Source organism: Colias croceus, chromosome 7 (assembly GCF_905220415.1).
Source record: "Colias croceus chromosome 7, ilColCroc2.1".
Classification (NCBI taxonomy): Eukaryota; Metazoa; Arthropoda; class Insecta; order Lepidoptera; family Pieridae; genus Colias; species Colias croceus.
The window spans coordinates 5,453,307-5,478,830 of NC_059543.1; the positions used below are offsets into that span (position 1 = coordinate 5,453,307).

The following is a 25,524-nucleotide window of genomic DNA, read 5'->3' on the forward strand; positions in this document are numbered from 1 at the left end:
TGTTTTCCATTATTTATGCACAATATGAATATATTTTTTGTCATGATAATATGTTTGGAGAGTGTAGTTAAATAAAAAGAAATGTAATATTTGTTGTATTATGTATAAAAATAGAGTAGTCTTGTTTAGTTCGATACTATTAATAGAAAAAAGCAGATTCATTTCGAAAATGGAGCAGAAATTAGAATAATAAAGAAAGAAGCGGCCCCAATCCAGACGAGCTCTCCCACAGAGCCCGGCCAAAGTTTGAATAATTCATACACAATCGACAGTTGTACATCACTTCACCTCTTTTCGCACTGTTGTGAACAATTTCGCTAAGAATAATGGGTTTAATGAGGCGTTTTAAATTGCGTTCCGCGGTTTGCAGTTGGCGAACTACTGAACTTTGGGGCTAAGTGCCGTGGGTAACTGTGTATGAAAGCTAAAAATGTTATGCCATAAATTATTCCGCGCTTTGGAGTGGATATGCGAGCCTATTAAATCTGGCCGCTTTTTGCAACATATATTCGCGTAATGTTAAATATAGTACGTGTTTATATTAGGATATTTATTTAACGTACTATATTTGAAGCGAATATTTCATAAGCGTCCCCTCATAGGTTCGTTTGAAGATTTACTTTGAAAAGATGCAGCTGCCCAGAGAAAGCTATATCATCTATAAGGGGGCATTAATCGATTTCAAAACTAATGTACTCGAGAAGATTGTGTGCTTTTCCTGTTTGTACTATAATAACATGTGGTCTCTTTGATATTAATGTAGCCAGCAATCGTAGGTCACTACTCTTCACATTTGAAAGGGAGAGGACACAATGGACGGAAGCGATCAATCAGTAGGAACCCACGCTAGGGGAGACCACGTTGGTCCGTAATAAGCAATGACGGACCCCACCAATGTATAGTCTGAGATTTTACTATTTAATGCGGCGATGTTAAGTCAAATTATAGTTTAGAAATTCCCGTTAGTGTGTGAACCATTTGATTACGCATCGTTAGATTTTAATGTTTCTGTCGAAGAAGTTTTGTGTCAAAACTCAACCGTCTGTAAGGAAAGCTCGTCGTATTTATAGGATGGGAACCTTATTTTACGTATACAATAATATCCTTGTGCTCGTTAGAAATGAATCTTATCTAAGGTCACAATTTTCACTAAATAATTTCATGCAAATAATGTTACGAAAGATTTTAGTGTAGGTACTTAAATACTAAAGAAAAATAAAGATTTTAAGGAAAACCATGCCAAAGGTCAAGGGACGTTCACACGGACATTTCAATTATTACAGGCGTAGATTTGGGTGTGGTTTTTACCATTTAAGGTGAAGTAAATTGTCTGTGGCTTTAGTAGATAATGTCCTCATGTCGCATAAAAGTTGATGTTATTACATAATAATAGTTATGATTGAATGGATATTCTGATTTCTGCGATTTTCGCATATGTTATATGCACAACAATTAATATACCTATCTAACGTAAGTAACTTGCAAAAGTGCGTAATTGTTTTTAGAGTATCGGACACTTTATAAAGGCCAAAGTTTGGGCGTGTATTTATCATGATTTTACGTCAGAACGGATTTGGATAAGTTGATTAATTTTTTGATTCCATTAATAATGTCCATTAATAATAATAAATTCCAAATGATTCATCAATCTCGATAATAGTTTGATAATTTCTCAATTATTCTTTCAACTGTGACAACAACCAAAGCCGATTTACGTAATAGTAAAAGCCAGCCACTCATGACAGGAAATTTAATCAACTTAATCATATCATAAAAGCCAAAAACAACAGAGACGTGAGATGCATATCAGAAGGCACCACATTGCGCCAGGTTCAAGCGATATGTGCACGGCAGATGGTCGAATAAAAATCGCAAAGATCACAAAAAATAAACAGCATTCCGCACCTGCCTGAGATTTAACGAGCGCGTGACAAAAACATCTGCCGGGATTGCGGGATGGTGCCGTGAACGTGACGCTACGGCTCCTACCTAGACAAGAACTACGCTTATACCTCTTTATACTATGCTCTTACTTTATAGGGCACGGCTCGTATCGATATAGGAACTACAAATAGTGGACCACCTTCTATTAGTACGAGATCCGGCTGCAGGATTAGTGCGTTCATCGGTTTTTTGCTGAAAACCGAATTTTTATGTATATTTATAATTAGGAGAATATATATCGACTAGGTTGCCAGTCAAAATTTGGCCGCAAGCATGTTTAATTAAAATTTTTCTAATCGATTTTTGGGAAAAAAATTCGTTCACTTGTTTTTTGTATAAAATGTAGTCTACATCACGGCAAATGATATAAAGATTCTAAAAAATCACGGTTGCCGCTTTTCACCTGGCCGCAACATCTTGGCAGCCTGGTGCAAACAGGTATGATTTCGATTCATTTTTACGTTCATAACGTACATTTATGAATCATATATCAAATTAAAGCTAATTTGTTTCTATTTATTATCATATATGGTTGCCTAATTAAATCCGGCCGCAAATAAGGGTTGCCGGCTGTTAAAAATTATAAATACTTACGCCTATTAGTACACCGACGCATTCGCGTGCGGCAGCGAAACAACGAGAAAAAGAGAGGATCGGCTGTTAATTATATTAAATCAATATTACTTTTTAAATTTGTCATTTTGAAAAGGACGACATATTTTCTTTCACTCAACCTTAAATATTCAACATCTTTAACAGCCGGCAACCCTTATTTGCGGCCGGATTTAATTAGGCAACCATATATGATAATAAATAGAAAAAAATTAGCTTTAATTTTATATATGATTCATAAATGTACGTTATGAACGTAAAAATGAATCGAAATCATACCTGTTTGCACCAGGCTGCCAAGATGTTGCGGCCAGGTTAAAAGCGGCAACCGTGATTTTTTTGAATCTTTATATCATTTGCCGTGATGTAGACTACATTTTATTCAAAAAACAAGTGAACGAATTTTTTTCCCAAAAATCGATTAGAAAAATTTTAATTAAACATGCTTGCGGCCAAATTTTGACTGGCAGCCTAGTCGATATATATTCTCCTAATTATAAATATACATAAAAAGAATGCGTCGGTGTACTAATAGGCGTAAGTATTTATAATTTTTAACAGCCGGCAACCCTTATTTGCGGCCGGATTTAATTAGGCAACCATATATGATAATAAATAGAAACAAATTAGCTTTAATTTGATATATGATTCATAAATGTACGTTATGAACGTAAAAATGAATCGAAATCATACCTGTTTGCACCAGGCTGCCAAGATGTTGCGGCCAGGTGAAAAGCGGCAACCGTGATTTTTTTGAATCTTTATATCATTTGCCGTGATGTAGACTTAATTTTATTCAAAAAAACAAGTGAACGAATTTTTTTCCCAAAAATCGATTAGAAAAATTTTAATTAAACATGCTTGCGGCCAAATTTTGACTGGCAACCTAGTCGATATATATTCTCCTAATTATAAATATACATAAAAATTCGGTTTTCAGCAAAAAACCGATGAACGCACTAATCCTGCAGCCGGATCTTAGACTATATCGATAAAAGTGAACGCTACACGGATAAATACAAATTTGTGTGATGCTAGAAATACTAGGAATTTGTGAAAAGTAGTAATGTTATGTAAATAATATAAATTTGTTTGATGGTAGAAATTCTAGGAAATTGTGATTTGTGAAGAGTATTAAAGAATGTTTAGGAAGTAATTTATCCCAGTAGTTTTTGTTTTTGCTGTGTTCTGATTTCTGCTAAAACATGCTCCAAGTACTGCGTATATTTTGTTTAAACTTGATATGCTGTTTCAGGTAGATGATGACCTAGATTCTAGAATAGAATATATAGTCCAATATATATGTTATGTAGAAACTCAAAACAAATTATAGATCCTAGGTGGTAATAATGTTAACACGTTTATTCGTTTAATAAAACGTATACTATACGTATAGTAACGTAACGTTTTATAAAGGTAATCGTAATTGTGCACACTGCACATATTTTAATAGGAAGAGACCCGATATTCATCGTTCATTATAAATGTACCGATCCGATAATGATTGTAGCACGTCTAATGATGTAATTTTATTGGAGAAGTACAAGAAAGAAACGGGTGCGAGATTACGTATAAAAACTACTTTCGATGATGATTCGAATTATCTAACAGTTATCTATGAAAGTGTTGGAGTAGTACCGGCGAGTGACGCTTCATATAGAAACTGTAATAGATCTCTTATTGAGAGCAGTGAATGTATATGAATTTGAAAAAAAGGAAGCTTTACTTTACGTTATTAAGACAAAGCTAAAACTGTATAATCACAAAAAGGAAATCTGTAAATCCTGAGACTACAAAGCTGACCTGAAATACATATTTTGAGAAGGTCCATACATTTTATGTATTGAACGGGTTAAATCAACCGATCTTTATACATATTCTATAAGGAGTCGAATCTCGCATGCTCCAGTTATCTCTATTCAAATGAATGGTAATCATTTGGAAAGTAATGTTATGATGTTCGATATTGTGTTCGTATTATATACATGTACATACATACACTACGATTGTATGACCTCGGCTACTTTCGGAAGTGCCTATTGAATTTTATTTCGCCTTGTATATAGCAACCAAGCAAGGTCGTGTAGCCCACATGCGAATGGTAAGCGTCATGTCATAATTAACTTCATTCCAGTTATTGAAAATTATTAAGAAACTAGTGAAAGAGAACACGATCTTGATAATTTCAATATGTGTTGGCATCAAAACTAAAGATATACTAATAACTACAAGGCTTCTTTAACTCAATATATTTAGACGGCAAAAGGAGTGCCTAACAAAAGTTTTTATGATCAACTAACTATTTGAGAGTCGAAATCGAAATCAGTAGGATGCGGATCTTAAAATTGAAAATTGCTCATTATAAGCATAGTGAACATATCCACAGCCTTCCTAACCTAGATAACGTTATTCCAGAAAGGAAGTTAAACATGCAGGCTTTCAACTAAATCACTGACATTGAGTCGGGTCAACAGTCTAGTCCCTTGTGTTCTATTTATGTTTCATACAGTTGTGAGATGAGCCTCAGTATTTGTGATAATGAGTTACGTAATAAGAGAAACATTTTTGCTATACATTTTTTTCGTTCCTAATCTTTTTAGCGAAAATCAAGCGAAATTTCAAAGGCGGTAATCAGATTTTCCGGTGAAATGAATATTTTTGCCTTAAATATGTAGATTATTTTAAGGGTACGTACAATATCGAAGTGGTAAAGTTTAATGGAACCTCTGACGTTAAACTTCGATATCTCTTGGTTTGTCTTATTGTTTGCGTGTCACAAACGGTTTCTGAGAACGAGCCAAGTTAACAATGTAGGTATGAGACGAAGATAATAAATTGCGAACAAATCTTTAGCGTGAAAAATAATCAATAACATTGTCATCTGATTGCAATAGATTGGACTGATGGGAGCCAATAAAGCGGGGTTTGAAGTTTTTGCTTCTAATGCATACGAAACAATTTATTCACAACTTTTATGCTTCTGTTTATCATCATCAGCTTCTATTTTTTTGCAAATATAACTATGAAAAAATCGGCAGTACAGTCAGCTTCGTTTATACTTTTTTCCCGTATGGTCTTTAATGTTAATTCTATGAACGCTCACTTAACTTCCGAGTTCAGTTTCTTAGAAGAGCCTTATAATATGTTCCAGTAGAGTCTTCAGGTCCATAAATTAATGATGGGCTGTAACGTTGAATACCAAGAGAGCAGATAAAGAGCAAAGGAAGTCAGGTTAATTAATTATTCAGGGATCTTTAATACTTTCTGGATTATGTGTTTGTATCTCTTACGTTGCATTTTAAAAATTGTACAGTATTTGTTCTAACATTGATTAAGACTGTTTTCATTAGTGATGACGTCACAGGAGAACCACGGAATCCCGTCGCCACGCCTCCAATTTGACTAATGCGTGGTTTACCCCTTTCCAATATGCATGTACATTTTGCAACCCATTACTATGCTTTTCTTTTTTTCCGATATTTTTCTTTTTAAACTCGTTGCATGTTTGAATTAGTATAGGATCACGTAGTCACTCATTGATATGCAAACAATTTAAAAAAGTAAAGAAAAAGATCGGTCATGATACAGAGTTGATTGTAGTGCAAATTAAAATCTTTTAATCATCTACTGTTGCTTAAATACACTAGGGCAAATTATGAAAATGACATTTCTTCACCTTATGTGTGATTTTGGAAATTCTCACACACTGACGAAATTACGTTATGTCAGAATGAAAATATTTCGTCATCAGTTTATCATTCATTAAATTTGCTTCATCCACGAGGCGACAAAATAATGCCACAGGCGGAATTCTCATATTAATTAAATTTTATATCACTGACATCATAGATCAGAAGTTTTTTTTATTTAAATCTTGCTCAATTTAATTGGTGCTGGCTTAATTAAAATAAGCCAAGAGTTTACTAAACAAAGATTGCTTCAGTGCACACAATCTTAAGTACCTACCCAAACATAATAGAATTGTTGTATTTAAAACATTTATTCATTCGTATTAATCTTATATTAAATCTATTTTTATGTCTTACGGATTTAATGAACCTAATCTATACGAAGTTCGCAATAACGTTGTTAGAATTAGATTTTTCCATACTCAAACGTCTTCATGATATACGATCTACTATTTACTCGAAGTGCTACAACTTTTTCAATTAGAGTAACTGGAGTGTACACAGGTAGATATTTAGCATTGTAGTTAAATGCAGATGCTTAAAATATATGTATACCCACATTAACCTTAATTTGTGTTAAATCACAGAATAATAACTAGTAGCTAATTGAGATTGTTCAATGTAGGCAGTAGGTACAGATTATGGAATCATTGTCGGTCCACCCAGCTAATTCAGACGGTACTTACGTCCACGGCACTTGTCACTGGATTCCTCACTCGTGACGCCCCACTCATTCACGATTATTGAGTCGTCATGCGCGCCAGCTGCTTTTTACATTCCATTGTTTGAAGAGGAAGTCGCCTAATTGCCTTCTAACGCAATAAAAGGAAACCATTTTTTGGGCCGATTAGGAAATCGCATTGTTTGCGTTCGAAAATGTATTGCGGCTTGATGCTATCGCTGCCTGAAGTCGATTGTTGATGTTCTTTATTACTGATTTCATTGACTAATGCACGTTTTATTTTCGTTTACAGCTGAATGTCGTTTGGGGTATTTTATAGACTGTGGTTTTATAGAGATTAGCCATCTAATGACTTCAAATCATGTCAATGACATCATTTTTAGGTTTTATAGAATTCAGTAGATTTCCAACGAAATAATCCATGACAAATCTGTCTGAGTAGGAACATTTTATTTCTCTTTCTTACATTTATAACAGACAAACAACCGCGTCCGTGTGAAATCCATAATAATATTTTAACTCCTAAAGTAACTGTGCGTATCACGCTTTCACAGCTAAGGAACAGATTTTTATATGAAACTTGGTTTCAGTCTTTGAAATACAAAAGGCCTAGAAAGATAAAATTAAATGCAGATGACATCACGATTTGCACCCAGTTTAAATCTTGCCTTTATTCATTCTCAGTAAGTGCCTCACGCTCGTGAATGGTTTTTGCGAACACTATGGCTATGATATCAACTGACATTGAGCTCGTTAGAGCCGAGTTATCGCACAAAACAATAAAATCAGATAACGTACGCCTGAATGGGCCCAAGTATTTCCTTGAATACGACAATGGATACTGGTAACAGCGTACCAGTGACTCGAGGCGCAAGGCAGAAACAAAGCGATTATAAAATATAATGTCGAAACGATTGCAATAACAAACACGCGTGACGATAATGTTGTTACTGGTTCGCATTAATAAAGCTTAGACGCGATTGCATTTACAAACCTACATACAGTACGTACCTACTGTGATGCAACACATTTTAACCAGTTCAAAATGCCTCATCCATTTATAGTTGATTTAACAGTTTTGTGTAAACAATTAGAGACGTAAGGTACTAAAACATCATCGAAAAATGATTAATGTAGTAGACAAAATGTAAATAAATATTGAGTCATCGAATAGGCGACAAAGATGACTAATTGCTCGTACTCCCCCGCTCACCATCTGTTATCTTTTTTCTGTTTCCGTGATAGCGATTTTATTGCTTCTTAAAGTTGGGGTTAGAATTTACTACTTCACGTTCAATGGACTCTTCATCTGACCAGAACTTTTCTATTTTGACGACGCGGTTGGCGCAGTGGTAAAGTAACTGCCTACTGCGCCGACGGTCCCGGGTTCGATCCCCGGTCAGGGCAAATATTTGTGTGATGAACTCAATTATTTGTTCTTGGGTCTGGGTGTTATTATCTATATATGTATTTATTAAATATTATATTTATCGTCGTCTAGTACTCACAACACAAGCCTTAATTGAGCTTACTGTGGGACTAGGTCGATTTGTGTAATAATGTCCTATAATATTTATTTATTTATTTATTTATTATTTATTTATCTAATTTATATTATATAATTTATATTTATCTAATTTATATTATATTTATCTAATTTATATTTATATTTATCTAATTTATATTATACTGAAGGTTATGTTGTGCTATTGTGTATAAAATGGTTTATAGAACATTGGATGTCAGAACAATTACATTTAACTTATAGTAGCACGAGCTTTCCGCCCGCGGCTTCGCCCGCGTTTTCAAAGAAAAACCCGCATAGTTCCCGTTCCCGATGGATTTCCGGGATAAAATCTATCCTATCTCTCAAGTTGAAACGAACTGCACATGATGTGCGAATTTTATTATAATCGGTTAAGTGGTTTAGGAGTCCATTGAGGACAAACATTGTGACACGAGATTTATATATATTAATTTATATTTATCTAATTTATATTATATTTATCTAATTTATATTTATATTTATCTAATTTATATTATACTGAAGGTTATGTTGTGCTATTGTGTATAAAATGGTTTATAGAACATTGGATGTCAGAACAATTACATTTAACTTATAGTAGCACGAGCTTTCCGCCCGCGGCTTCGCCCGCGTTTTCAAAGAAAAACCCGCATAGTTCCCGTTCCCGATGGATTTCCGGGATAAAATCTATCCTATCTCTCAAGTTGAAACGAACTGCACATGATGTGCGAATTTTATTATAATCGGTTAAGTGGTTTAGGAGTCCATTGAGGACAAACATTGTGACACGAGATTTATATATATTAAGATTAATCCACGACATCGTTGCAGAGTATTGTAGCATGTTTTGAATTGGACACAAGTAGGGACAAACAATAATTCGATTAGTTAATTAGTGAGAAACGATGTCATTGCTGAATGCTGAGTCATATGCCCCTTGGGTTAGTTTAAGTTCGTATTATTTAATTATGTACAAGGTTTATTTTTGATAGCAATTTCTTGATTTAAATACGAATAGGTGCCTCAGGGCTAGATCGATATTATACCAACCGGTCATTGTTTTATGGTGCTAGAAGGCAATCTAGAAGCTGACACGTCTGATGGTCAGCAAGATATGCCTCTCAGTAGCATTTCTTATCACTGATTTTGAATTTGATGTCAACTTAAAATATAATGTTGGATGGTAAGGTTTAAATAGTTATCTAATTTTATGTATTTTCAAATCTTACATTTTACATTTTCCACTTCTTACTTATAAATTGAGATTGCATTGATCAGACGCGAGGGGAAACTTTTGTCTTTATTAAAATTGCCGGGGGTGTTCCTACGATGTGTGATTAGAAATGAAAGGCACGATCAAGTTCAATCTCATTTATTGTAAAATAATTGCTTATATTTATACAAACACACCATCACCATCTCGTTTCCACTACATCGCGTAGCCGTTTGCGTATGTAAGTAATTTTTATTCAACCGAATTGACCGAATCAATTTTTAATTCTGAATGGTAATGCAAGGATAAATTCTTCTGTTTTATTCATATAGATGACCCCACTGATTCGGTATTAACCGTCTGTCCGGTAGCGTGCCGTCATGTTATGCTTTTATGTAGGCGAAGGATAGGCCTGTTTAAATCGATACAACTACACCTACACCCACACCTTACTCTGAGATCTGCTAAAAAATGTTTAGATAAAGTATCATGAGCGAATAACAATGTGGCATTTGACACAAGTTATAAAAATAATGAAACTTTATCAAAGCAGCTTAAGCCTGCCCACACATTCCATCCACATCCATTTGATACCTAGCTGTTAGAACTGTGGATATTTAACGGAATATAAAGTTGAGTACATAGATGATTGAGTGAGTACGGTATACCTACTTTAAATTAAATCTAAAAGCGATTATAGGTAAGTAGGTCCTATTTTACCTGAGACAATATCAAAAACATCAAAACGATTTGGATTTCAATTTAGCGCAAATTAGGTTTTTATATAATATGCAAATACATTTCTATAACACGTACTGGGAAATTTCAATTTCCATTTATATTTGGCAATAACGCGCGAGAACTCGATGGTTATTTTGGTTGTAACCTCCCGGGTCAAACATGATCCAATTTATGTCAAAGCATTTATCCCTCCATAAAATCTTTTACATTATGTCACTCCAAATTTAGAAGTAACCGAGAATTCAAATTTTCTCTCTGTATCTACATATTATGCTTAAGTTGACGGAGTTTAATGAAGCGTACAAAATGCTGAAGAAATGTGGGACATAAGGTTAACTGCCTTAATCTAGTTTCTAGTGACACGACAGCTATAGCCGCTAATATTTGGAAATTAAAAAGGTCATCCCCAATCAGTTTATTAACCTCATGATTGTTATCAATAGCGGAGCCCTCACGTTTAAATTTGATTTATATTACACCCGCATTTCTAGTGAATGCTGGATTAATTTTCGATAAGACCGGTCACAGGTCATTGAATTGTAATTTATGAAAAGGTAAATTATAATATTGTTAGTACACTGAACAATACAGGGTACTTACCTATAGGCGAAAAGTAATTTTTCACTCTAATACAAATTATGTTTTACTTTTATTTGACCCCAAGATCTATCGAAAATAGTGTTAACTTAAATACAAAGTTTATTCCAATTCAAATACAACTTTTCTTATCATCACGCAGCAGTCGGCGGAAATTTTTAACGTTCATATACCATTTTTACGACCACTCAACGTTAATTTTGCTATTTCCCATTAAATGCGAGGAATGGAAACTTTTATAATACATGATCTCGGCACAGAATACTTAATAGTAGCTAACGCTAATCACGGACTTTCTTTAATAAAAATAATTGAAACATGTACGAGTGAAAAATTTATTTCGACACAGGGTACATCATAATTATGTTGAGTTAATTCCCAGCGATGTACGAGCACACTCAGAGGGGCTGGTTCTTTATAAATTAATTTGTATGCTTTAACATTAGTTCTAAATGAATATAGTAGTAGTGACTCATTTGAAAAGTCGGTATATGTTCATATAGAGGCGGTGCAGGTGACTTTTAGAAGCAGTCTCGACATTTCCTTAAATGTCGACATTTGTCGACCATATCATGAGCAGCTATTTAAACTGTATTAGTAATCTGTTAATATTGTTTAAATTATTCTTTAATCGTTCTCAATATTATGTTAACCAAAAATATAGTGCCTTAGTTTTGCAAAACTGAGAATCTCCATTGATTTATCATAACTTGCCAACGAGGCTGTTCTCCGATAGGTGAATACAATACAAAGTTTATCGGATCATATCATAAAAAACAATGTGTGAACATAATATGGTTTCTAATTCTGTTCTAATTATGCTCATTCTATTTCCACGCATCTTATGAGAAATATTCTACCACTGTCTTATATAATTAGACAACTCGTGATTCTTGCTTTACATGTTTTTCAAGTGTGTAAATATCTGATGTAATTTAATTTTTTTCGTGCAAGTTAAAGCGAGAATGTTATAACAGAGAAAATAGGTTCTTTGTCCGATGGAGACTAACAAAAATGAGAATCTCTTCACCTACTTACTCGTAAAGAAAGAAGTAGTTCACTGGTGAATAAGATGCATTAGGTAAGAAGAGCATTTATGTCATAAAGGACACGAGAAAAAAGTGTTTCTAAGCGTATTGGTCTTTAACGAAAATCTATCTAATCTGACTAGCGAGCAAATCTAATTATGGTTCTCGTTGCATTGATAATATTGAATGCCCACGACTTGACCTTTAAATATATTTATAAGCTAAACAAACTTTGAAATTTAATAAGTTCTCTAGTTTATGTGTAGGATTTCACAAAATAGAAATGAATATGGTAAACTTCTTTTAATAAAAATATATTATTCATAGCTATTTATACGGTAGGAAATACATTTAATTCTAAAATAATAATTTAAACGTGTATCGATATAAATCACTAAATACATTTTCATGTTTTTTCGTTGGTAATAATTTATCATTGAAACTGATGTGAGTGCGTAAGAACAGCAATTAGAACAAGGTCGTTTACAAACCTATGATAGGAAGTGGTCTAAATCGCAGCCAGTTAAAAAGTTGTTTCATTATTATCCAGTTTAACGCCTTGACGTTATGCTTTTAATGATATTAGCCATTGTATTTATAGTTGTTTTGTTGGAATAATAAACTGTAAATCAGAGTTTAAGATTCATTTACAAGAAGTACCGAATATTCAGTCGACAAAACGCTAAAATTATATAAAGTGATGTAGTCTTGGTACCTATAGGTGGGTTTGGTTGTCGCATTGCTGATGCTCTATATTCTATAACATTGGCAAGCCCAGTAACCTCTTTTATCTTTTGTCTGCTTGCCTGACAAGGCGGTGTGTAAAGCCGAGCCTGTTTCAGCGCTCTAATGTTTGTTCTTTTAGTATCCAAAAGTTGACCTTTTAGACACTGTTATTTCTATAAGGTCTCCAGAGTCAGTTTTCCTACCTCTTCTGTGGACAGAATGAAGGTAAATTTAAAGAGAGTTTTCTTTCCAGTTCAATTTCCTAAATTATGTCGGAATAGAAATTAAAGTTCATTTAACTATGTTCCTACTAATAGTACAAACGACTACCTGTGACTTATTATAAAATATGGATACCGGTTTTATATTATACAATTGCTTTTAAATTTCTTAGAATGGATATTGTTTCTATGTCAAGAATTGCGGTACTGTTTTTTGCGTGACTGATTAGCAAACATTTATCCATTCACGATCCTTACTGTGGACAATATAAATATTTTTATCCATAAAGTATTTTAATAATTGGAAAATACTCATGGATACTTATGATAAAGTTATATAAAAATTATATTTATGTTTACCCAAATGAATTATAGCTACGAATTTACGTTCATTGTGGTAAAATTCGATAATATTTTGGTAAAATTCTAGTTACGAAGTGCTTAAAATTGAACGTGTTGAATTAATTGCCCGCTCCGGGAGGTACTAGGATAAAAATATCGAATATATTTAATACAGACTATAAAGGAATCGTGTGCTAATTTCATATTGAATCTAGTGGGATGTTTGCTATTGAGTTTTTATTTGTTTCATTTGCTCGTGTTGATACATTCTGATTTCAACGTTAAATCGAAGTAACTAAAGTAACAATGACTCGCTAGTTATCATTGCAATTATGTTTACTATAATGCGTAGTTTGATTTACGTTGAGTCTAAATCGTGCTCTATGTATCGGATAACTTGTTGTTACTAGGCAGCAGCTGGCCAGGTCTAGGATATGTCATGCTCTTGGGTCGTGATCTTTGTTTCCTTGCCTTGATTGATAATCGGATTTGATTCAATTATGTAAAAATCTCTTATAATGTGCATGACATGATCTTGTTCTTCGCTATACCTCAGTTCAACTAAAGTGGAATGATTTTCATAAAATTTCACACAAAACATATTTTGAGGGCCTTCAGAAATTATATTTGCAAAAATATTGAGATGTGTGTCTCTAATGGTGCTCATATGTTATACAGTTTTTGTATTAAATAAAACGAGTAGTGTTGTTTGTGTATAAATCGAAAAAATGTGAATTTTGAAAGAAATGATTAACTTTCCGATTTCTCGTCTACACAAGTGAACCTTAATGATAGCTTGACAGTTACAATATAATTTAACACCGAAAATGATTAAGATTAAACACGACCTCATTTTTAGGGTTCCGTAGCCAAAATGGCAAAAACGGAACCCTTATAGTTTCGTCATGTCCGTCTGTCCGTCTGTCCGTCTGTCCGTCTGTCACAGCCGATTTACTCGGAAACTATAAGTACTACAGTGATGAAATTTGATGGGAATATGTGTTGTATGAACCGCTACAAAAATATGACACTAAATAGTAAAAAAAAGAATTGGGGGTGGGGCCCCCCATACATGTAACTGAGGGATGAAATTTTTTTTTTCGATGTACATACCCGTGTGGGGTATCAATGGAAAGGTCTTTTAAAATGATATAAAGTTTTCTAAAAAACATTTTTCTTAAAGTGAACGGTTTTTGAGATATCAGCTCTCAAAGTCGTAAAAAGTATGTCCCCCCCCCTCTATTTTTATAACTACGGGGTATAAAATTCTAAAAAAAATAGAGGTGATGCATGCTAATTAACTCTTTCAACGATTTTTGGTTTGATCAAAGTATCTCTTATAGTTTTTGAGATAGGTTGATTTAACTGTAATTTATTATATTTGCTGCTACGGAACCCTTTGTGCGCGAGCCCGACTCGCACTTGGCCGGTTTTTATTCTAAATGGATTTCATTAGTTTAATAGCCACGGAATATAAATTGTAGGGTCTGTTAAGATTAATTTTTCCCAAATGTTTCTTATTGTACTAGTTAAAATGTGAATTGGGATAAAATAAGGAAAGTCTAGTGTGAAGTTGAATTATTTAAGTGTTTATAGTGTCTTCCACTTATGGTGAAGATTGGGAATTACCAGCTGCGCTGTACCCGAATGAAAATGACATTGACTATTCAGGAGTGCTTATTTGTTCCGATCAGGACGACCAAGCACCTGGACAACTTCTTATAGTGTTCAACTATTTATTGGCTTTTAATTTAAAGCATTATTGACGTGCAATAACAAATGAGGGCCGGTGTCCGATTATGGCATGCAATTCACATGTCTCTGAATGTCTTTTCAAATATAGTATAATACTTTTAAGAAAATACGGTATAGCTTGGGTAGCGGTAGTTCTGGCTCCTGAATTTAAGTGTCATTAAAGTTCTTGAATATGTATGTATATGGATTCAACGTGACATATATTTGCCTTGTGACAATATCTAAAGGTAAAGTCTACAGCATTAAAGCCATACGCAAGACAGCAGTCTACCGCTGTTATTGGATTAGCGTGATGACATTGGATGTCGTCTGATGCATGTTGTGAGTGGTCTGGAAAGTTCTATTAAATTCTCATACATTATCTGAGGACGGGTGCTTTTATTTTGTTGCTAATGGTGTTGTGGACACCTAATTGTCCAAAAAGAAGTCATTAAATCTAACTAACTGGTCATATGCTAGTCACTGCAGACAGACTAGCTCTATAATGCTTATGCACCCGAATGGTCAGAACCCGAAATGTCTAGGATAATTTATATGAGCTTAGACGTGATTAAATTGGGTAATACTGTACAACAAAATTACAAAAGTGGAGATGATGTTTTACGCAAATGACACCAATCTTGGTAATTATAATCTCTCGCAAATTTCGACACAGAGTTTATGCCATAATTTTTATCATAACAGTTGAATGTTTTATAAGTATTCATTTTTAATCGATTTACGTAATTTTGAACGCGGACATAATTGGACAAATGGGTACCTCCATATTCATTGGGTCGCTATTTGTATAATTTGGTAAATTTATATAACTGTTTGATGCTTGAGCCAACGTTCACGTGCTGATTGCTTAATATTGATGAATATAAATATATTGTAACAACAACATTACATAACAAAATACGTCACGGTCCAGAAGCCTTCTAGAATTCTCTTTGCCAATCTTCTTTACATTAGCGTAGCGAAGTACATATTAATTTATTCGAACGCTATTTATATTGCGAGGGTATTTGTTTTATTTGCATGATATTAAGGCCGTGTACGCGGTCCGTGCGCTGTTTGGCTCAAATATGTGATTTTTCAAACCAGATTGTCCATCAACCACTAATCTTACAAACATATGAATTACTAATAATTTTAGGAAATTTTATTGTCTATATAGTTAGTTAAGAGTTTTTTTCAATTAATACAGTATTTGTGAATACCATCAAGATAACTGAGCCGATGATTACTTGATTTCGCTTTTAGTGTCAATTTCGAAGCTAAAAATATCTGAAATCGCTGACAGATCTAACACACAATTTTTTTTAACTAACTGCAAAAATCCTTATTAAAATAGTTAGTTAAAAGATTTTTTTATTTTGGACTCCTAACTTACGAAATTAAAATCCGAACAATGTGAATTTTTTTTGAAATTATAGTCGACAAAATGATTATTTTCACCAAGATATTCCTGTATTGATAATATATACTGTGACTGCATCTGTTTAGAGAAAAATATTCTCAATACATTGACTTCGGATCACTGTGGCCAGAAAGTAGTTTTTGAATGGGATTGCATACCTACATTTAAAAGGATTAATGTTAGGCCTATAACTAAAAAAGGCATTAATAAATTTAGGAATAATATTAATAAAAACCTGCCCGTACTAAATGATCAATCCTTTCCTAATAGTCCTTGTGAAATGTTTAAAAATCTTTTTAATTTAGTACATAATGAATTTGAAAAAATATTTAAAGTTAAATCTTTAAATATTACCAAGGATTTACCATTTAGTAAATGGGCGACAGCTAGTATACATAGGTGCAGGAACATTCTTTATGAATTATATGGTATGAAGCATTATAATAAAGACCCATCTTTTCTTAGTTATGTTAGAAATTACTCAAAAATTTTTAAAAAAGTTTGTTTTACTGCAAAGCGTTTGTATATCAAAGAAAAAATACGCGACTCTGATAATAAAGTTAAAACAGTCTGGTCTATTATTAATGGTGAAATGGGTAAAAAAAAAACAAGTAATACCATAAAACTTGTAAATAATGACAGGGTTATTGACAAAAGTGCTGATGTTGCGCTTGCTTTTGAAGAATTCTTCAGTAGTGTCCCTGCTACTATTACTAATAGTTTAAATTCGTCTTCAGCACTTGCAGAAACCTTTTTGAGGGACCATGTTGCGGGGTGCAGTACATTATTTGAATTACGACACGTAACTGCTAGTGATATTGTTACTGCCTTTAAGACGCTTAATCTAAAAAATACTTGTGATCTTTGGGGAATGTCCGTAAATTTAGTTAATAATATAATAGAAAATATTGCGAAAAATTTAGCTTTCATATTTAATAAGTGTTGTGACTATGGTACATTTCCTAATTTACTAAAGCTTAGTAAAGTTATACCTCTATTTAAGAAGGGCGATCAAGAAGACTGTAACAATTATAGACCTATCTCTATTTTACCAACATTAAGTAAGGTATTCGAGAAGTTAATATTAAACCAATTGAGTAGTCATTTTGCATCTAATAATTTACTGCACACCAAACAGTTTGGTTTCACAAAGGGGCGCTCAACCACAGATGCTGGAGTTGCACTTCTAACACATATTTATAAAGCATGGGAAAACTCAAAAAATGCTCTGGGGATATTTTGTGACCTCTCCAAGGCATTTGACTGCGTTGAACATTGTACTTTGTTACGTAAACTTAATCACTATGGAATTACAGGAAAAGCCCGGAACCTCATAGCGTCATACCTGCATGATAGGATACAGACTGTAGTTGTTAATGGAGAACGTTCTAGCGGTGCGTCAATTAACATTGGTGTTCCACAGGGGTCCATTTTAGGTCCCTTCTTGTTCTTGGTATATATCAATGATCTTCCCTATTATTTGCAGGATAGGTGTGAAATAGTTCTGTTTGCAGATGATACCTCATTAATTTTTAATGTGGATAGGCATGACCCAAATGTTGACGAAGTGAACAGTGCTCTTTTACACATATCTGAATGGTTTACTGCCAATAATTTATTATTAAATGCCAAAAAAACCACTTGTGTTGAATTTTTACTTCCTAATGTAAAAAAGTTGAACAGAGATATTACCTTGAACGGGGAGGTATTGCATCCTACTGAGTCTACTGTATTTCTAGGGTTAACATTGGATGAGAAACTACAGTGGGGAGCCCATGTCAACACCGCTGCAGGTAAGCTCAGTTCAGCTGCATATGCAGTCCGAAAAATAAGGCATCTCACCGATGAAGATACGGCTAGATTGGTTTATTTCAGCTACTTTCATAGCATTATGTCCTATGGAATTCTACTGTGGGGCAAGGCTGCAGATATAGAAACTATATTTATCTTACAGAAAAGAGCCATTCGCTCTATATATAATTTACGTGCTCGGGACTCACTAAGAGATCATTTTAAGAATACTGGTATCCTTACTGTACCATCACAGTATATATTTAATAATATTTTGCATGTTCACAAAAACGCCGACTTACACACAAGGGTAGGAGATAGACACGATTATGGCACAAGGAACAGGAATAGAATTGAAATGCCATTTTTCCGATTAGCTAAAGTTAAAAATTCATTTATGGGTCAAGGTATACGCTTATACAATAGAATTCCTCTCAATATTAAAGAGTTTAGTAGTTCTAAATTTAAAACTTATATAAAAAATGTACTAGTTCAGAGAGCGTACTACAGTATTCAGGAATATATGGACGATAAAGACCCATGGAGGGTTGTCGCGTAAAAACCACAGGACAGTTCTTTGGCATATTAAGATATATTATGTATAAGTTAGATATAAGTTACATATTATGTAATATTGACATGATTTTAAAAGAGCAACTATGGAGTTTCTTGCCGATTCTTCTCCATAGATACTGCTTTCCGAATCGGTGGTAAATGTTAAAAATACTTATGTAATGACGATTCGAAAGTGCTACTAAATAGTAGTCTAATTGAATAAATGAATGTTTGAGTTTGAGTTTGAGTTTGACTTAGTTTAATATAATTTTTACATATTGCAATAAAAGAACGTCTTACTTATAAGATAAAATTTAAAAAATCAACTAAGGTACCTCTATTATTTTTCTACAATGTTTTTTAAAGTACTATAAAACACTGCGCGCGACCCGATTAAAATCAGTCGGCAGCGAGCCTTTCCAGAGAGAGGACATGTTGCTCGGCGCTCTCCTGTGGACTTATGCTGTTCATAGTAAAAGGATAGCGCAAGCCGCGATCTATCGTAATAGATCGCGGAGATTTTGACTTGCGTTAAATTGAATAAGCCCTCTTAACACCATTTCATGGCTACCTGGTAGCTAAGAAGTGAAATAGATAAAGTTCGCAAATTTTCAACTTTAAATTAAACATTGATTTACATTCTTGCTTTTGCTTTCCTAATGAAAATATAACCATAGTATATCAAGGTTTTTAAATTTAGCATGATCTATGAAATAATGCCTTACTTACTTTTAGTAACAAGTTCATATAGGTTCATGAAAAATAAATATTTAAAGAGGAGCACAACGCAATCGATTTCAAAATTAAGCTAACTAGGGGATAAAGGAGAAATTTAGGAAAAAACATGCAAATGACTTACATTTTCCTTTTGATACCTAATTATAACCTTATACTTGAGTACTAAACTAAGTACTTATTTACATTCTATAGTAATTTATGGGCGGATTATGTTAGTAAATAACAAATGAAATATAAATTAAACTTCTTAGTGTAATATTGTATTTCTAAATGTTTTTGTTGGTGTGATGCCAATTATATACTGGTCACCTTATACATTACAGTAGTGTTTTAATATCCGTAATTTGAATAAAATGAGATCAGTTACTGGATTTTTTGCTTTGTGAATCATTCACATCGAAGGAAACTTAACCTTATTCCTGGTGAAAAATAATCATATACTTACCTAGGTAATTTAGATTTATATAGGTATCCATCATATAAAACTACCCGTGATAAAATTAATGATGTTCGGGATGCTTTTCAATTTGAGGATATGTATAAGGAGTACTTACATAAAATCAAAAAATTCTGGTAGGTGTGTGAGTAAGTATGAGTATATATGAAGGTTAAAAAGGCTATGTAAAAGTTATTTGTTTACAAAGTACATATTCAAAGACGATAATTGAAGCTTTCGGGTTTAGGCATAAAATGTTTCAAAATATGAATAAAACCATCAAATATATTATTATCAGGTTAATAACCTGTTACTAGTATAACCAGTTGTATACCTTCTTGTATAGTTTATAAATTGTTCTATTTCAAGGTTCGTCTAAAATGTAAACAATTTATTGTAGTAAACAAATTTTTAATATGTACTCTAGGAATCAAAATAGAACATAATAATCTATTAAACATAATCCAACTGTTGGCTCATGGGCGTGTTGTCAGTTTAACCATTAATTATTATTTGTTATATTATACGAATTAATTAAAATTATAAAACAATCTTATCAATCTTTAAATTGTTATTTGTGACGTCATGTGGTATTTTTAAATTCACATAAAAAGAGTAATTTTCGAAAAATAAAAATCACGTTCCATTATGTACGTACGTCCATCCAAATGTATAATTATTAATTATACGTGTAATTATTGTTATCAAGTGGAGGAAAATAATTTAAAAGCAAAGCACGAATGTATAAGTACGTGAAGCCTATCGCGGAAGAGGTTTAAAGGCTTTTTACTCGACGTTCATAACAACTTCCTGTATGGACTGTTACGGACTCCTTTGACACGGCTGGGAAAGGCGAAACTTAATGTTCCAGTGGGAATAGAAGTTTTTTCATACGTTATTGACCATTTTAATGCCTAGAAATAATGCTAAGGTACGTGGGAGTTGTTCGTACCCCGAAATGTTGACGTGAAAGCCAGTTTGTTCCGCTTTCATGGTTTAACTGCTCGGTGCTGCTAAAATTAGGCAGGGTCACTTCGTAAGTTCGTGTTTTGAGCGTAGGTAGTATGCACTGTTATCCCGATGTATAGCGAATTGGTAGCAATATTTATGATGAATCTATGATTGCATTGTGGGTTTTTACTTATTTTGAATAGTCTAATGTTTGAAGAATGCTTTGTAGCGATGTTACTAAATGTTTTTGAAATAATAGAAACCACGCATTTCTGTGCGAGTTGTCTATCTGTAAAATATGTATTTACATTTTTATTTGGCTATAAGAGACGAACGCTACCTATATATTGAACACTAGCTGCTCCGCGCGGTTTCACCCCCGTGGCTCCACTCCTGTTGGCCGTAGCTTGATGATATATTATATAGCCTATAGCCTACCCCGATAAATGGGCTATCTAACACTAAAAGAATTTTTCAAATCGGACCAGTAGTTCCTGAGATTAGCGCGTTCAAACAAACAAACTCTTCAGCTGTATAGATTGGATATAATTTAACAAGCACGATTATGTTTTATAAGGTTATAATTATATTCTGAATATATTAGTTAAATATTCACGATTCCATCCCAATTCCTTTAGCTTGGTTCATCAAACTTGGTCTTGACATAGCAGACTGACGTTAACGTGGAGATATGAAACTTCGTGAATATTGTATTGAAAATCAATGTTGTGTTCTATAGTATCAGCTACCTCAGTGATTAACTTAATACTTTATTTTTAAGAACCTATGTTCTAAATTATACCGAATTTTATTTTCCAAAATTGTGCTGTTCATTGTCGGAATTGGCCCTAAAAACGATTTTCAGGTAGTTAAATGGATTTAAGTAAGTAAATTTGATTCACGAGTAAAAGTAATAAACATATCAAGTGTATTGCTAAAGAGAAATTGCACGATACAAGAAACTACCATATCATCGCCATACACGGTGTAAGTGGCAGGGTCTCTGTACTCAGTAAGTAGTAAGTACTCTCGATTGACTTTCGCTACTTACAGTTTGTATGACATGATCCTAGAGACACGACATATAAACGTCGTAAGGTCAATACTTTCTGAATGCTTTTCTTACTTTAGAAAGATAAAAATATCGAGAAAAGTTTGTCTACTACATATAAATATATGGAGTCACTCCTCTATATTAGAATGTTTTCCAAAGATTTGGCTTTTAAGTTTTTAGTGTAGAAACAATACATTCCAAACTTTACTGTTTGTTTCTTAGCATATTTTAAGTTATTGTGACTTTTCTAAGACCTGAAAACATGCTCCACTTTCACCTTAAAATACATTTCTAATGTATGAGAAACAACCGGCCTATGTTTTTCTTCGACACGTGGAAAGCTATAACAACAATGTTCAATTCAATAAAACATCCATTGTTTTAATTATTGTCGTTGTTCATACGCTGAATTGGATATGTGAGTATACTTCTACCAGCATTGTTAAATATTTATTGAAATGTATGCCTACTTCGAAATTTTTATTCAAACGTACCTCCGAAATATGGACGGAAACATAAAGTATCGTAGTGACTAGCGCTGATCTCATGAGATCTTATTAAGGTTTTGACATAAATTACGAAAACGTTTTCGTAAATTGGACACTCGTTTCTCGAACTTGTTAGGTTTTTTATCAAGAAAATCCGTCTGTGACTTTGGATTTTTGCTGCGGCACTAATTTTAAATTATCCATAAAAAGCCTTCTGCTGCTGGCAGTTTATAGCTCTAATGAGACAATTTTTTGCCTTAAACTTGATGTATTTCACTTATGGGCGGAGATTTACATTAACATTATGAGCACGCACTCGGTGCGTGGTTATTTCAGACCGGTTTATTCAACATAATCAGCTGCTTTGACGAAAATTAATTGCTTATGCATGCCTCATGTATACAAACATTGATAAATACATAATGTACCTTGCACTAAGCAGTGCTATAAAATAGAACAATATACGAATTATAATACACATATTGCTTTTTTGTGAACGATACCTATGTTCTTTATTGAACATAGGTCTGATTGATAAACTGCTAAGTACACACGTGACACGACATGTATTCTCATATTTCTATCATTGAAACAGATCAATTAACCATTATTAACCCGCATTCGAAGTTGTTGTGTTGAACGTGTGTAAACAAACAAATTGAAATCAATATACCGCCCGTTGGGGTTAAGTGCTAATTCTCTGAATAACATCTGACGTGCTGAATTGGTGTTTGTGTATGCTGAAAGGCTATATACCTACATATACTTTTGGCGAAAGACATTCCATAGTTTCAATACTTGATGATTGAACAAGTTTTTTTTTATGTTTTATAATGTCCAATAATTTAATCAGAGCGAGATAAGGAAGAGAAATCTGAACCGTCATTTTACTTATTACTAATTTAACGGCCTTACTAATTTTACCTTTTAACGAAGAACTGATAACCATGGCGGAATCTATTAAGCGTGTCTGTAGTTTTTGACTTATTATTTAATCACGTTCAAATTGGGCCGTCAAAACATTTGGAATTGTAAATATTTTTCGTTGCGTCCTCGCTTTTCCAGACGACCGGCTCGCTGGAACTAGTCACTTGTTTATGTGTAATTGGAGTTTGGTAAATGAATTACAGTCGGACACGCGAGGTTTATTGTTTGGTTCGAATCGTTCATTCTCAGTAGGTGCCCGGTGTATGTATACTGACTATTATAGTTTAATATCCACACAGGTCATATTGCCGAGTGTGCAGTTGCCCAGTTGTGCACTGCATGTTGATATTGTTAACTTTTCTAATAATAGCACATGTTCTAGTCATGTGTTCATAATAACAACTACATTGTCTTGATTCCGGATATAATAAACACAATAATTGTTTTATGGAACAACATAATATTCATTTGCCTTTTGGCCACAGCATTTCATGGATTTAATTGTTGCTATTTCTCAGAGATTTGAAATAATTTGCAGTTATCACGAAAAGCGCGATAGGAGTGGTAATAATTAAGACGGCGATAATTTGCGCATTGCAGGTTATATTTAGTCATTCGGTTGTTTTAATGAGTTTACCATTACTTTGCTAAAACAGGATGTCATGCGAAACAAGACTTGCGAAACTTATAAATATAGTTGCGAAAATATCCGCTTATATGTGGAAGTAAATACGAGGCATTAAAATTGGTTAAGTACATAATATTGATAAGGTACACTGTATCGTTTTCAAAAATATTCTTTGCTACGTATTATTCTGTAAATATTGGGTAAAACAAATTGACGTACTTATTGGTTTAATTCACTTAAGCATTATACTTCCCTCCTATTGAAATTGCTCTGTTGATTATCGTTAGTTCGTCATCAGCACATCTGTTCGAGGGGGAACATGTGCTCCAGTCTCGATAAAACTCTAAAAATAAATGAACCAAATATATAACCACTTCGGTTTCTGAGGAATGTTCATTCGTCAATCGTCCCTAAATACTTCCCCTAGATATAATTTATGTTTATAATCTATCGCGGCTTAAAACATATACATACAGATTGATCTTTTGATTGCGCACTCGAGTGGTGTTAAAATTATTTGAGGTCGTTGGCCGCTTTCTCCGACGTGTTTGTATGCTTTCTTTAATCTTATGTCATGACGACGTCTCCGTTGGTAGCCGTAAACAATGTCTGGCATCAGACACAACTTGAGAGCCCTGGTGGATTTATAAGCACGATTAACAGTACTTACATTTAAATATTCCCCAACAAAAAAATGTACCACGAACCATCTATGGATCGATTTGCAAAATCAGTCAATGAATACTAATTAGTAATAACTACACCTCGTGTTGCCCTTATAAGTTTTTGGTATGAAATCCTAACCCGTGCATGCATACTAACGGTGTCAGCTGAGATAAAATACACAGCTCTACGTGATATGGTTAACAAATTAACGCGCGCTCGAATTGAGCAAGCCTGGCCAAGGCTATTTCGTCTATTTGCACAAATGTCTCATTTTAAAAGGCGTACGTCAGTTTCTTCAGCTGTGGAAATATATGTGCTCAGTGCCGTGAAGTGTGTTGGGGAAATCTTTGTTTACTGCTTCAGTTTGGCTACAGAAATTGTTTAGACGCGGTCATGTACATGTAGTGTAATCGAGGTGATCCTTCTTCTTCGGTATGCGGCGCGGCGTGCCTGTTTTGTTGCGTAAAACAGTTTGCTGTGCGCTCGCGTTCGAAGTGGACGCGTCTTTGTTGTTACTTGTTATGTTCGTCAGTTTTATTTACACGGTTACGCTATAAACATATGGCGCGCGTTAGTGTCAAAAGTGCGTCCTTATTCAACTTATAGTATTGTGCGTGATTTGAATGTGATAAATGATAACAGTGCTGTTTCACGAATGATAATAAAATAATTACAAATGGTTAAAAAGATTATTGTTGTCGGAATACGTCATTACGAGGACCCTTTCTATAAGTCGTTCGACGACAAATATAGGTATAATAAAGCTAGCTCTCTGACTCTATATAGTAAGGTAAAATAAAGGTAGTTTACTCA

At 33.7% G+C, this 25,524-nt stretch overlaps 1 protein-coding gene across 3 annotated transcripts in view; it reads left to right on the plus strand.

Moving 5' to 3' along the window:
- The window catches only part of LOC123692972 (phosphatidylinositol 4-kinase beta), a 54,667-nt gene that overhangs the window by 11,158 nt on the left and 17,985 nt on the right, over window positions 1-25,524 (plus strand). The window contains exon 1 of one of the 3 annotated variants that reach the window (XM_045637830.1): window positions 25,214-25,464. The exons of the other annotated variants lie outside the window; for them this stretch is intronic. Within the exon in view, the coding sequence (XP_045493786.1) occupies window positions 25,388-25,464 (77 nt within the window). The 5' untranslated portion in view covers window positions 25,214-25,387. Of the gene's footprint in view, window positions 1-25,213; window positions 25,465-25,524 lie in introns of those variants that run through there. 3 annotated transcript variants of the gene reach the window in all.